Raw genomic sequence first — 15,651 nt, 5'->3', positions numbered from 1 at the left:
ATCATCCCCCTCTCCACTCCTTACCATCACCTAAGAATTTCAAAACCCTTTGTAGCCACACAAATCGTTCTGCACCATGAGATTCTGTTATAGATGAAACCATGTTTAATGAGGTCCTTCTAGTACTTTCACAATTAAATTTCCTTCAGGAGGATCAACCATGTAACAGTGATTACAGCCAGTCTCAAGCACACTCACCCTGTAATTTAGAGGCCACAAAAACCAGCAAGTGTCCAGAGATAAAGAAACAAGTTCAAATGCCCGAGGCCAGGTTTCTCATCAGAGTTCCCCGTCCTTCCCTTTTGACCTTTTGTGTCAACCCACAAGATGCCCACCCTTTTGTGGAGGGCCGAAAAAACAGAAAAGACAGTGGATTCTGACCTGTGGGCCAACTAGTAAAATCCCAGAAAGATTCTCTGTTAAAAGGATTGAATCAGTAGTAGAAGATAGCTTCAAATGAAATCATTTTGTATCCTTTCTTCTTGCCTGACGTTTCCAAAAATGAGAACATTTTCTAGTTTAGATAAAAAGATTTGTTATCTTCATGTTTTTCAAAATGACATAAGGGCCAGGTTTAAAAGGATTTTAAAATTAAAATGACTATATTTTACAGATGATTCTAGCCTTTTCGTTCTGGGAAGATTTGACCCAAAGTCAGGCCTGTATGCAGACTGCACTCCGTGTGAGAAGCCTCATATCAGGTCCCAGAGTGAAACACCCTAGGCAATACCCTTTGCCAAGGTTGACAGATCAGGGGCCCCCGAAGTGTTCTACTTCTCCTGACCTGACAGTTCTGTTTGCCTACCCCAGCTGCTCCCTTGGAGAGTGAATAGCTGGAAGACACAAGGCCATACTGGCTGATGTACGTGATGTTTGACTGAAGCTATTTTGATGCCAGGGACGTTCTGTCACGGTCTACGGGAAAACCTTTCTACTTTCAATTTGTTAGGGTTTTTTTAACATTGCTAAGTAATGTGCTAACATCCCTGTCTTACCTCTGAGATTATGTGAGCGGCTCAGGGTTATGTTTGGGATGTCTGTTGCACACAAGACGAAAATAAAACACTGATTTAGGGGCCAGCCTGGTGGCGTAGTGGTCCAATTCACGCACTCCAGTTCAGAGCCCCAGGGTTCACAGGTTCAGATCCTAGGTGCAGACCTACACACCGCTCATCAAGCCATGCTGTGGCAGCATTCCACATACAAAACAGAGGAAGATTGGCACAGATGTTAGCTCAGGGCCAATCTTCCTCACCACCCCCCCTGCAAAAAAAAAATAGTGATTTTGCATTTTTGATAAGGTGCCTTTCAAAACAGTATCTAGAATGGTCAGACACTTTGCAGTGGCTACTTCTTCAAACTCTAGCCCTTAAACCTTATTTTGTATCAGAATCACCAGCTGAATTTGTTAAAAAATAAAATTCCCCAGCCCCACTGCCACCTCAAGATTCTGATTCAGTACAACTAGGGAAAGTGCTGGGAAGCTGCACGTGTGGTGAGAACCCTAGTGGTTCTGATGAAGACAGTCCAGAGAGAACTTTTTGATAAAACTGCCTTAGAGCTTTGCCCACCCACCTAGCAAGATATTTAATCGCCTTGACGCCATCTTGGAAGGAGAAGCCAAGAGGGATTGGGTCCATTTTGGCTTGCACATCTGACTGAACCATCCCTGCAGAGTCTCTCTAAGAGCCACAAGCTGAGTTAGGAATGGGTGTGTCTGGTTCGATTTGGCTTGTTGAATGATACTGATGACTCTTTATTTGCTTTTACCTGCCACTCGTGGATACCTTGTGCACCCTAGAAACAGAGATACCAGACATAGGTAAGCAAATCACCTAGGCAGCTGCCTAATGCTCCTTCTTGCCTAAGAGGTCACCTCCTAATAATGTGCTAAAAGGGAAATTTTACTTCCTAAATAAGGTTAAAGGAATATTGTGAAAGTGAATTTGGAAGTTATGACTCAGGTAAGTGTCTTCCAAAGAAAGAGAGCTCCACTAAGTTGGAATTTGCTGAAGGATCAGACTATATCAAAAAGAAAACAGGATAAGTGAAAGCTGGCAGTCCAGTACTTCATGGGAAAGCAAGGCCTTAAGTGTCATCATGTTTTCCTTAGGTAATATCAGAAAGGAGTCTGTAAGTTCAAATAGATTCGATGTTTTCAAGTTGCAGGTAGATAGAGAAGGAATACAGCAATCTTCCTAGGTCCAGAAGTAGAGTTGACCAGTGTATTAAGAGACAGTGACCACAATGACCTTCTTGAGTAAGATTTTTCTTTTTCCTTTTATGCGACCTCTTGGTTTCTATTTCCTCCCACCAAAAAGAACTAACAGGAAAACTTTAAACTGACCATTTACCAACAATGGCACATAGCTCTGAAATTAATCATAATGAGTATTTCTATTCAATTTGTTTATACATTACGCTTGTCAAAATTGCCCTAAATTACCTGAAATTGCAAAGAAGAAAATTGAATTTGTTCACTTCCGAATGCCAATTGTCATCCAAATGGCTCTGATAGGATTTTTAATTTGGATTTCATTTGGGGATGCCACTTCCTAAATGCCAGTGCACAAGATCAGCCGTGCTACTTTGGCATAACTGATTCCTTAAACAAATTAAGTTGGTTGTCAAATTGCTTACTGGTAAAGTGTTGCACAGGAATGATTATAAGCATTAATTGCCCATTTAACAATCTATGTGATTTTAACTAGCATGAATGAAGTCATCTTTGCTAAGTTGAAGGGCATTGCTCAAATGTAAAGCTAACCAGAAGGTGACAATAAGTCTAACACTGAAGTTATAAAAGAAATTTTCACATATCTCAAATTGCAATATGCATTTAGACACGAGGGGTTAGAACAAATTGGAATGCAGTCCAGTGGTTTTTCTTTCTCAGGTATGGCATGTTTTCAGAAAGTAGAAAGAAACCCATGTCAAAAGAACTGAAGTGCGCTTGGGAAATGGCATGAGATGGCAAGAAATTGCGTATCAATATAGGAGAACTTCCTCACTGTTGGCTGCCAAGAAAATTATATTAATCAGATTTGAATTTGGTGTGTTGGGCTATTCCGTTTTCTAAAGGCCAGTGCACAAAGTTTGAGAACAGCCTAGCTGAGCAACATAGGATATGTTGCTCAGTTAGAAGAAAGCAAGAAAGCTGGGGGCAGTTTGCCACTTTCAGAGCAAGAGTATTCTGAAGATATTCTGCACACACCATCACATGTGATCTAATCTAATCTTAGTCCAGGCACAAGCTTGTTAGTGACCCTGGGTTAGCCCTCTATGTGTCTGGGTTCCCCCAGCTGAGATTTGTGGAGAATGATAATTCTAACTTCCCTCACAGTCACATTGGGGGTATTCAATAATAAATGAATGCAATGCATTCCAAAGTGCTTTTGTGCGAATAACGTTTCTCTTAGAAAAATAACCTATGGACTTTACCTAAACACAACATGATTAATCTGGCTCAGTTGAAACTTCCACAAACTGGCGACCAATGTATTGAAGGTTGTTTTAGGGAAGGGTTGTGACCCCTTCTTTATTCTAGAAAGATCTAGGGGCACTGGAGAAATTTTATTCTGCAGGCAAAAATTCAACTAAGTGTGTAAAAACTTTTACTCAAACCCCTATTTAAGCAGTCTTTGCTACAGAGATGCCTTGCCTGATATGACTGCCAAATCAATTCTGGAATCTGTTGGGGCCCTTTACAGTTTATTTACAGCAGCTGTCATGGTGGTTCCAGGGTTGAAGATGTCCCTGGAATCTACCGGATTCTCTTATTTGATGAAGGTAAGTAGAAAAAAATCAAGAATTCCAATTGGATCTGATTTTTTTCCCATTAAAACTATATACTGGATCTCAAATCAGTATTTGTCTCTCTTTACTGTCATTATCATACAAAAATATGCATAGAGGGCAAATATAATTACAAATACAATCAAGAACATGCCAGTTCGTAAGAGTATCTTAATTATTCTGATGACCCTCTCCCCTCCATTTTGCTTGGCTAGGTAGCCAGGGCCTGAACTCTTCCATGTCTTAGTCAGTTTCATGTCCTACGGTTCAGTTTCGTTCAGCACTTACTGCATATTGACCCTATCAGACACTCTCTTGGCAGTGAGGATAGACAGATGAATATGATTCCTGCCTGCAAAGAGTTCAGAATAGTTAGAGAGAGGGAGATGTGAAAAAAATAGTGCTTATGCCCAGCAGTCAGATCTTGGTTTCTAATACCATTCTCCAATAAAAGGAACCAGGGCTCCTTGGAGAAATGACTCATTCTAGTACTGGAGCAGGGATTATACAAGATAAGCCTGGAGCATCTTGTAGTTCTAGAAAGTAAGGAAGTGCTCAAAAAAAGAGAAAACACTCGACATCGATAAGGGTGTGTCAAAAGGGCACACAAGCCTACAGAAAGAGCTCCCAATGGCTAAAGCTGGAACAGCTTGAGCAATAAAACAAAGTAGCATTGGATTTTAATGCAAAGTATAAAACAAAAATCCATGAGTCTGTAAGGATATAAATAAATGGTTGAATTCATAAATAAAGGGAGAAGAGATAAAGCTCTCATGCAGAAGAATTCCGAATAATTTATGTAGATACTCCACCCTCAAAACGGTAGAGTATAACTCCCTACTCCTTAAGTCTTACCTTTGTAAAGTGGCTTCCTTCCAAAGAGTACAATATGAAAAGAGGGAGAGAAAGAGTAATTTTACAGTGGAGAAACCTGACAAACACTACTTCAGCCGGAAGATCAAGATCAACATCAACAGTGATAAGTGACGTGATATAAACCCTTGATTCGATTTGATGGGAATGGCACTTTACACCTGTGGTCTTCCTTCCAAAAACTATAACCCCTGTCTAACTATGAGAAAAAATCAGGCACATTCCAATAGACCAATGCCTGACCAGTACTCCTTAAAACTGTTAAGGTCATAAAAAATAAGGAAAGTCTGAGAAACTGTCACAGCCCAGAGGAGCCTAAGGAGATATGAGGACTAAATATAATTTGGTATCCTAGGTGGAATCCCAGAACAGGAAAATGACATTAGGTAAAAACTAAGGACATCTGAATAAAGTATGGATTTCAGTTAATAATTTTTAAAAGTAGTGCTAATACAATGTGACAAATACTGCGAGGTCACGTGTCCCTCCTCTCTGCTCATTTCTCTCCCTCTCTACTTCTCCCATTGTAGCACCTGTATTTATGACAGTCGTAGCCTGCTTACTGATCTCACTCCCCCACTAGACTGTGAGTGTCACGAAGAAGGGGGCGTTATCATGCACACAAGTAGGCTTCCAGACCACAGCACAGTTCCTAGGTACATTGTTTGCACTTAGTAAATACTTTTTAATGAATTATTGAACAAATACACAATACAGAAATGGTACCAAGGAAAGAGTTCAAGTGAGAGATGATGGAGCCTTAGACTCATGACAGGAAATAAAGAGAAGTTGGCAGATTGGAGAAGGGTTTAGGAGGTAGAAATAAAAAAAAAACCATGCTGCATTCTGGCTATATGAAACGATAGAAAGAAGGAGGAGGAAAGAATACCTTCTGGTTTCTAGCTTAGACAACTGTGTGCGAAGCAGAGTGCTGGGCAGTGACATGTTAGAGATAAAACAAAGGTGTACTCTTCCAAGCTCTCATGGTTTATTGGGGGATACAAACACCAAAAAAAATTAATATGATATGTAATTCCCAAAACAGAGGTAAGCATAGTGCAAATAACCCAGACTGGAGATTTAGGAAGCCTTCCCTCAAACATGAGTAAAGCCTTAAAAGGCATGTGAGAATTTATTAAGTAAAGAAAGGTTTGTATACCACACCAAGAAACATTAAAAAGTTTTCAGAGTTTTTAAAGCTGGGAGCCAAATTATCAGAATAAACCTGAAGGCAGTGTGAAAAAAATGGATTTAAGATTTCAAAAACACCTCTTATGAGCAGGAATATAGAAAATATTCCTGCCAGAGATGATGAGAGTTAGAACTAATGTGATGGCAGGAGGGGTAGAAGAAGAGAATGGATAGTTTTCATGCACAACTGCATGTGGAGAGAAAAAGAGGGAGTAAGGATTAAACTTCCAAGTTTGGGGCTTGGCTTATGTCAGCAGTACATGGACCTTAGGTTCAAGCAAAATATCCCCCAAACCAAAGTTACTGCAGTCATCAAAAACATGAGAGGCTTGTCCAATGGCATAATAGTTGAGTTTGTGCACTCTACTTCAGCAGCCCAGAGTTCACAGGTTCAGATCCCGGGCATGGACCTACACATCGGGCCATGCTGTGGAGGCATCCCACAAACAAAAAAAAATAGAGGAAGATTGGCACAGATGTTAGCTCATGGCCAATCTTCCTCACCAAAAAAAAAAAAATGAAATTAGGAAGAATCAAAATTAATGAATGAGCTGTCATGTATGCAGATAAAAATAACACAAGAGATCCCATGTAAATATCTAATTGAAGAATTTCAGGAATACCAAAATCCAATCAAGATAACTTTAGAGTCACCTTTCAGAGGTATGGCTGATTGTGATTATAACAAAAAGATCAAATGTAATCAGTTCTCTAATGTCCTGAAAGAAGGAAAAAATGGATTAGAGAAGTGTGGTGGGCAGCTAAAAAAGGGAAGCTTGGAGAAAAAAAGGTTGGCAATGTATGTCCAGCACAGCCCTTCCTAAACGACACTCCTCTGTCTTTGGACATGCCTTTCAATTTACAGCGGGAGCCTCAGAGGATGGTAGTGTCCCCCAGTAAGGCAGGAAGCCTGAAAGAGAAGATGTAGGTTATTGAAGGATGGGGAAGGCAGGAAGAGAATAACTTCTGTTTTAGATTTGTTGAGTTGGAGGTGACTGTGAGACATCCAGGCAGTCATCTACTAAGTCACTGGAGGACTGAGTGTGAAAGGTACGTATGAGAGAAATAATCTCCTGGGATTTTCTCTCTTCTGCTTCTTTCTCTACCCTCATATGAGTGGTATTGAAATATCAGCATCATTACAGGGTAGCCGTACACATTGAATTTTTTTATACCCAGCCCTATTACTAGAAAAACAAAGTATCTATCTCCTTGCTACATAAGGAGGAAGATACATTAATTCCTTCATTTCTTAAGAGAATTTTCCATTTGTGACAAAAGGCAAACTCTAGGGGGTGCATACTGAACAAATTGCTTTGAATAACTTTACTTTTCTCTTCCTTAGCACAAGTCCTGCTCACAAATACTATCTGGCTATGGACCCTGTGTCTGAATCACTTTATCTATCAGACACCAATACTCGAAAAGTCTACAAGTTGAAATCTCTTGTGGAAACAAAAGATCTGTCCAAGAATTTCGAGGTGGTGGCAGGAACAGGTGACCAGTGCCTTCCCTTTGACCAGAGTCACTGTGGAGACGGCGGGAGAGCATCGGAAGCTTCATTGAACAGCCCACGAGGTAAAAAAAAAGAAATCCTTTAAGGCATCTAAAGATTTCATTTGACTTCAAAAAATCCTAAGACTGTAGCCACACTGTAGTCTATCCAGCTCAATATGCCTCTAACAGACATAGTCTGTGAAGTCTATCCCAGAAGATAGGTCCACTCAGGACTAATTTTTAGCCAATATGCATCAGTATAGTCATAACTGCTACTAAAATAAAGAAATGCTTCTTTTCTGGTTGATAATTATTGCCCAGAGCCCTCTGAGCGCCTCCCTGACACCCCAACCTCTCTTTGGGAAACCCCACAGTCCAACAACTGCAAGCTTAACTCCTGGCATGGCAGAGAACCTCAAGGACATAGGCTTTAGCACTGTGGCCTGCGCTGGCTGGGATCCACGTCTGTGCCCGCCTTCTACCAAGTAAATATGTTGACTATCTCACAGACTCTAGACATTTCTGGCTTTCGCTTAACAACCAATCTTTAATGAACCTTTCTTCCTTTAATTTGTCTAAATCATTCTTGAAGCTATTTATATTTTCAATTTATATCACCCCTAAGACAATAAATTCCAATTTTTTTTTTTTTTTTTGCCTTTTGTGGGAGCTTGGCCTTATTTCTACTTCTCCTAAATTTACCTCTCAATCTCCAAGTGCCACCCCTCAGTTCTGTTGCCTGGGATTTGTGAATAAATCTGTGTTCTCCCCATTGGCCTCATGATTTTATGGACTTGGACCACATTCCCATCTTAGGCCACTAAGCGGAAAGATAGTCAACTTTTAAGTCTGTCATCATAAATCATCCACCCAACTTTCATAATTATTTAATCATTCTTTTCTGTTCCTTCTCCAAGATATTGTGTGTGTGTGTGTGTGTGTGTGTGTGCTTTTATTTTAGTAGGTCTTATGAAGTATTTGTTTTAGTGGGTTTTAAGAAGTCAGTGTTTTTTTTAACTATTATTCTAATAATACACACTTGTTGCAGAAAATTAGAAGAGAGAACACAAAAAAGTTTTTAATTAAAATCACCCATAATCCTACCACATGTAGAAAACCACTGTTAACATTTTAGTGTATATCTTTCTAGATTTTTTCTGTGCGTATCATATATTTTATTCTCTAATAAATGCGATCGAATTATTAGAACGCAGTTCTATAATCTGCTCCTCATACTTAATGTGTTATGAGCATCTTTCCATGCCAAAAAATATAGTGAAGTCAATGTGTTTAATTTGTTAGATGGTCACTTATTATTTCAAATATTAAGAGGTTACTCTTTAGCCATTTGACATTTGCCATATGGGGATTAAATTCCAACTACAATCAGATTTTAAAGCCTTCCATTTCTTCAAGGCCTGTATCTGTCATAAAGCCCCTCTGGCTAAGCCCAGCCCATTAAATCTGAATTTCTTTAACAGTATCTACACTACTCAATTAGCACTTGATTATATTTTGCCTTCTTTTACTTTCCAATTTTTTCATGAATGGGAGGTTTTTTACTACCGAAGTAAGTTGCTTGAGATGAGAAACTACATCTAATATTTCTTTTGAATCTCCCCCACCTCTCCAGCAATATCTTGCACAGTGTGAGGTCCCCGGCACATGCTTATTGTGTAACTGATCAATTAGGTAAGGCTTATCTGTACCAAGTATTCCTAAAAAGAATTTCAGTGGTGCTTAAAGGGGAAGACATTTTACCCTAGGGGAACATAAGCCTCCCAAGTATCATGGTAAAGTGTTTTGAAACATTTTTTTTTCTCATGTGCCAGCTCTCATTCCTTACACACAGTAGGTCCACAATCAATATTTGATAAGTGAATGCATCCGTCAAGATACAACATAAAATCAGCTCATCTTTCAAGGAAATACAGCAGGCTGGGTCCCACCTTTTCCACAGGTTTAAAATTCTTGCAGGTATTATAAGGATTTCTGCATAAGAAATAAGGAGGAATCAAGCTTGTATTGTGCCTGAAATTGACATCCTCCTGAGTTGCTGCTAGTATGAAAACCACTCATCTCGCCTACCACATTCAACCTGCCACATAGAGGATGAATATCTCTGCTTTTCCAAATAAAGCAAATAATTGGTTCACTGCAGCTTTTTCTTTTTCTTTTTTTTTTTGCTTGGAAAGCAGCAATAATAGAGTCCTGATGAACAGGATTTACATGAAGTCTTGAAGCATCAGTAATGAGAGTGCCAAAATTTATATATCTATTAAAGTTAATATTAAACTAAGTTTTTCTTCCTGTCATAGCTAGTAGTGCATTTTCCTTTGGTTGATTCATCCATCTCTCTATCCAAGAGTGGCCTTTAGAATAATCTGGTACACTTTATTCATCCCAAAGCAGTAAGGGGACCTAAGAACATCTGGCCCAGGCCTCAGGACAGCTGAATATCTAATCCATCTCAGACAGCTTTTACATAAGGTACTGAAGCTGATGTTGGCAACATCTGCACTGATGCAGTGAGTGAATAAGAATGTTTAAAGGAGGGGAATGTGTGGCTCACACTAAGTATCCACCACATCTCCTTCAACCACGTTAACAGTGTTTCAAGACCCTGTTAGTGATCTTCAAAATCATTCAGATGGCAGAACCTATGTCCAGACATCAGTTACTCTGAAAATGCTGGTCAGAGCATTTAGATGCCTAGCTAGGGCACCTATCTCTATGCTGAATATAGACAGCACTTACCTTTGGCAGTGAATCAGAAGTGAGATGCTCATTATATGGAATGCTGCAGGGCAATTTCATAGAGTTCGGGAGAAGAAGGAAAAATCACGCAAGAAATCATTAAAGCACAGTGTGCGAATTGAGAGGAGAGTATTGCTAATTGCTAATTATGTCTTTGAGGTTCTCCTGTAGGTTCTTTATCTCTCAAGAAAGCCCAATGTGTTTGTTTTTTGCTTTACAACTACCATGCACATCAGCTCCTTCTTCCTTCTCCCTTGGAAGACAGCAAACGTTTAATGGATTTCTTTAAGGAGAGGTTTGATTTTTCTCTCCACCCAGAAGCTAATAAAGAAACGCTGTAGATCAGTAGAAAATAGAAATGTACATCTAGGGAGTACCATTTCTAGGTTAGGAAAGAGAGCTTGCTCTAAGACTTTAACAAGCAACATATTGCAATTATAGGCAGGTTCTCCAACATGTCCTTAATTATGCAAGGTAAGTCAAATAAATGTTAGTCTGCAAGACAGCTAATTTATTTTCTGAATCTATTCTAAAAATAGGATGAAATAAAATTTGCTTTTGAGATCATTCGTCCTTAAATCAGAATAAATTATCAAATGGGATTAAAAAACAGGCAGCAAAAGGTAAAAGGTCAGAATCCGTGGGGTTTTTTTTTTTTTTTTGAGAAATGGCAGGAAATTGTGACAAATACCGGATTAAGGAGCTTAGACTTTCTTGTTCAATCCATGTAATGCCAGTGTTTCTTTGAATGACCCTGTGTAAGTCACTGTACCTCACTGTGGTTTCATCTCCCTGAACATTAAATAGACTTAATGATGCCATTGACTAGTTTTGTAACATTGGGCTAGTCATTTAAACACTAGGTCCTGAGATTCTTAGATTTTAAGCTGAAGGAAGGGCTTGTGATGATCTCTCTCCAAGCTCTAATGTATTAAAATAGCCATAGCTATAACTTACTGAGTGACCAGTGTGTGCCACACACTGTGTTAGACACTTTACACACAGTATATCTAATCTTCACAGCAATTCGCAAGGTAAATAGTATTGTCCCCACTGTATAGATGAGGAAACAGAGACTCAGATAGGTTAAGAGATTTACCCAGAGTCATACAGTTTACAGATAACACTGAAGCTCAAAGCGGGTCTGCCTGACTCTAAAACCTACGATGCGGGGAAAAAAAAAAAAAAAGCCCATAATGCCTCCCCCATACCACACTGCCTGCCCTTAACTCAAATCCATTGTCTCTGTTGGCTTCTCTGGAAAGATAGGAAATATTGGGAAAATGCTTTTCAATCTAATAACATGTATTCAATGGGAACAAAGTATTTTTATTTGCTAAAGAAATGTCTTTTAGTTACCTTTTCGCGTTAAAACTATTTCTCTAATTTTTCTGACCTGGCAGTGTACCCATAGTGTGCTACATAGTATTTGCATAGTCTGTAAGTATAATTATTCAAATAAATCTCCAGAAAACCTTGTCATATCTCTTTGGAAGATTCTACAATTAGGAACTTCACCAACTTTTCTTAAGTGATGGAGCCAGGAAACCTTAACTTTATTAAATTACTTGACTGCAACTGGTAACTACAAATTTTGTTTAAAGGAAAAGTGGAAGTGTTCCTGAATAGAATTTCATATAAGATAGCCCCTGGGTACTTCGCCTGGGAAGAAGTCTTTATCTGATACAGTTTTATGCACTTTGATTTGAATCCCAATAAAGGGAAACATTTGCCATTTTGCTCATCAATACTTCAATGTAATGGGGCAAGGAAAAAAAGTTTAGCAAAGAGGTTGATAGTGTGCTAATCCCTGGCATTGTATATGAGTTTGAATTGACTTTGAAAGATGCTTTTAAAACATGCATGGATGATGTAGTTGGAACTTAGATTCCATTTATTATTTTTACTGCAACTTTCTTTAATTCTACAGAGAACTCAAACTAATGAGTCATGTAATAGATGACCAAGTACTTAAGCAGAATGTGAAATGGTACTAGGTGGGGATATAAAATAAAATTTGTGACAAGCTGAATACATTTATTTTTTTAAGTAGATACAGAGGGTGAAGGAGTGACTGGACAAGATGAAATTAATCAATGACTTAATTTGGTTCTCTTGGACCTCACCAAGGATTATATCTCTATTATCATGTGTGTCTTTAAGCAAACTGACCTCAGAACTCAGCAGGACTTAGGCAATATCAGACAAGTGCAAACAGCCCCTGAGCTGTTCCCAAGAAGGGAAATGCTCCTTAAATCTTGACAGGTTCCAAAAGTGTTTTTAGGGTATTCATGACTCTAATCATACAGGAGTCACTTTAACTTTATTGGCAATTAAGAAAGCTGGGTATGATAAAGTCTAGACAAAAACAATCTGTTTTGTCCCTCCCCAGATCTATCTGAGGTGCACCCTGAAGCTCTACTGATCCCCTTGGCATCTACGTGCTATTCTGAAAGGCGAAATTGGGGGTTAATTGAAAGATACTAAAACTCTAATCAGTGACATCTTGCTGATATCACTGGTGTCTGTGGGGGAAAAGTATAGTGCACAAACAGGTATGAGAATGTTCTTTTGGTTCTCCCATGCAATGAGGGGTAGTAAGGTTTTTCCTAAATTCCTTTAGTGTGTGAACCATTATGGTGACATAGCCATTTGGATTGGCATAGGACCAGCGCTCAACAAAATTGCAGGCAAGCACAGCATAAGTAAAATGAACGGTATATTTAGGAAACTATAAATAAATAAGTACTGTTAAAGTAAAAACATTTGAGGCTAATAGGAGGAGAAGGGGCACGAATGGGAAGTTCGGATTTTATCCTATGGGCAAAGGATTTGAAGCAGGAGAGTGACTTGATCATCCAATGCATGCATTTTTGATTGATTATTTTAGTGACAGGCTAGTAAATGCACCGCAGTGAGACTGGGGCAAAGAAATGATAGAGAGTACTAATATCTATAGGGTAGACGATGGAAGGTGATCTAATGAAAGAGACAGAAGGGAAGCCTTCAGAAGAAAAGGAGGTGAACAAAGAGAGCTTGGTATCCAGGAAGCCAAGGGAATAGATTATTTTAAGAAGGTGTGGAAAACAGTATCAAATGTCACACATTTGTAGCCAGTGGATTAGGCAGTGAGGAGTTTATTGGTGACACTGCCATTGGTGGTTTGAATGGTGGTAGAGGTGGAAGCCAGATTTCTGTCATTTAACAAGCCAATACGAGGTAAGAAAGTAAATACCACAGTGAAGATCACTCTTCTGAGAAGCTTGGATGCGAGAGAGAGAGTGATAAGTAGTGAGAGGACAAGGCACTCAGGGGAGGCTTTTTCTGTAGGAGACGTGGCAATGGTTGTAGGTAAATGCAAACACACAGAAGACAGAGAATAAGTGATGAAAACAGGTCTGGAGGAAACTGGGACAGAATAGGCCTTGAATGGGAGGGGAGATTGGAGAGACTATCCTAAAATAATGTTAGGTATAGAGATGAGGATAAGTTTGTAGATAGAAGGAGCTAGAAGGTTGGTGGTACTCCATTCTGATAACCTCAGTGTTCTCAGAGAAGTGGATCTACTTTGCCAAAAATGAGGAAGTAATGTTAAGCCTTGAGGTATAAGGGAAAGGTTTGAAAGAGCCACTTAGCGAAGTAAGCTTTTTGGGTAAGATCAACATTCTGCCACCCATGGCCAAATTCCCAGCTTCAAGGCATTTCCTGTGGGAACTTTATTCCCACCTCCTTGTTCTAGAATCAGAGCATCTTGAGATGAATATGTTTGACAAAGCCTTAAAATTTAGGCAAAATAGTTGCTTTCCGTTACTCAGTGATACCGTGCTGTTTCCACTTCTGGAGATTTCTTTCCTAAACTGTGTTATTGGTCTCTCAATTTACAGCAGCTACACCAGAGGACTTAGTGTCTGTTATACAACCGGAATGAGAGCTTAACTTGTTATTTGCAGTTAGTCTAATGCATCTGCTTATGATGGTCAAAAGATTTTGACCTTATATTATGTCAGTGGCTGGAACTTGAGAACCTTTCTGCCTTTTCTGACACAATCCTAAAGCCATAAGCTGTTGGTGGAGAAGTCAGACAAAAGGAAGTCACTTACATCTAGCCTTGGTAATTGGTCCAGGAACCATCCATGGTTAATACAGGGAAACTTGTATTAAGTTCATTCAAGTTTTATAAGGCTACAAATGCATTATTAAATGACTTTTTCTTCTACATTTATTTTGCTTTAAGATTTTATTTTTCCTTTTTCTCCCCAAAGCCCCCCGGTACATAGTTGTGTATTTTTAGTTGTGGGTCCTTCTAGTTGTGGCATGTGGGACACTGCCTCAGCACAGCCTGATGAGCGGTGCCATGTCCGTGCCCAGGATTCAAACCGGGGAAACCCTGGGCTGCCAAAGCTGAGCATGTGGACTTAACCACTTGGCCACGGGGCCAGCCCCATCTTCTTCATTTATTTTAATTTTCATGTGTGCATAAGATTCTAGCAAACACAGAGGTAATATTTTAGAGGCCAAACACCATAAGAGATAAGTTCCCAAGTTCTGGAGTCAAACAGAACTGGATGCAAATCCCAAATCCACCACTCCTAAAATGTGTGACCTTGAGTGAGTCACCTAACTTCCCTGAGCTGCAGCTTCCTCATCCATGAAGTTAGGATACTAGTAATATTGCCCACGTAACGGAGTGCTCGGTAATGTGTATAAAGTGCAGTGCCCAGCATGTAGTGGGTACACGTTAAATGTTACCTGCCCTTATGATCAGGCTTACTGTTTTCTTGCTAATAATAATACTGCTTATTATCCAAACATGGAATAAGTTACTTTGGAAGAAGGCAAGTCCCATGTCCTTGTAAATAAAACTGAGATACAATAATTTCTAGATAGGAATGGTGCCGCAAAAGAAGCAAGAGTCAAGGTATGGTGGGATTCAGGTGGGATTCGTTGTATATGATTTAACTAGTTGTTCCCTCAGAAGCTTGAGATACAGTAATTCTAGTGCTGGTTCCTCATACATATTGTATTTTGAGGAGCCCCCCAAGGCCCACCTAACCAAAATAATTCCCTTAGCAGTCTACCATTTCACCATTAAATTCATTCCATAAGGGTTTTCTTCAGATGTGAACTTCAGTTTGTAGTGCAGGATATTGCCTGGGAGAGAAGCACGTTAATCCCTCACTAAAACACTTTATGGGGGCCCTGAGGGCATGCAGCACAGGATGGGTGTGTTTGGACAGATGAGATCACCTGAGGGGGACAAGCCAAGGTGGAAGCTACTCCAGGTAGCATGGGCAAGTGCAATGCTAGGTATCTGGCAGAATGGCAGCAAAGTGGGGAGAGATGGAGGAATAACAATGATATCCTTCTCTTCAGCAGTATTATCTAGAATGAAACTCAGAACCCTACATATCAAGACAGAGAGTGTGGAATTATGATTCTTCCTCTTTTTATTTAAGATCACTAGCCAAAATAACGTTGCTTCCTTATCACAGCTCCTCAGTGTCGCATCTTTCTTATCCGTCCACTTAGGAATCGCCT

At 39.5% G+C, this 15,651-nt stretch overlaps 1 protein-coding gene across 2 annotated transcripts in view; it reads left to right on the top strand.

Moving 5' to 3' along the window:
- Positions 1–15,651, top strand: part of TENM1 (teneurin transmembrane protein 1) — a 748,343-nt gene that overhangs the window by 641,505 nt on the left and 91,187 nt on the right. For both annotated transcript variants that reach the window (XM_070502852.1, XM_070502851.1), the window contains 2 exons: positions 1,802–1,822; positions 7,205–7,437. In XM_070502852.1, the coding sequence (XP_070358953.1) occupies positions 1,802–1,822; positions 7,205–7,437 (254 nt within the window). The remainder of the gene's footprint in view (positions 1–1,801; positions 1,823–7,204; positions 7,438–15,651) is intronic.

This window comes from Equus asinus, chromosome X (assembly GCF_041296235.1).
Source record: "Equus asinus isolate D_3611 breed Donkey chromosome X, EquAss-T2T_v2, whole genome shotgun sequence".
NCBI lineage: Eukaryota > Metazoa > Chordata > Mammalia > Perissodactyla > Equidae > Equus > Equus asinus.
Note: the sequence above shows the minus strand (reverse complement) of the source record. Positions and strands in the feature narration are given on the sequence as shown.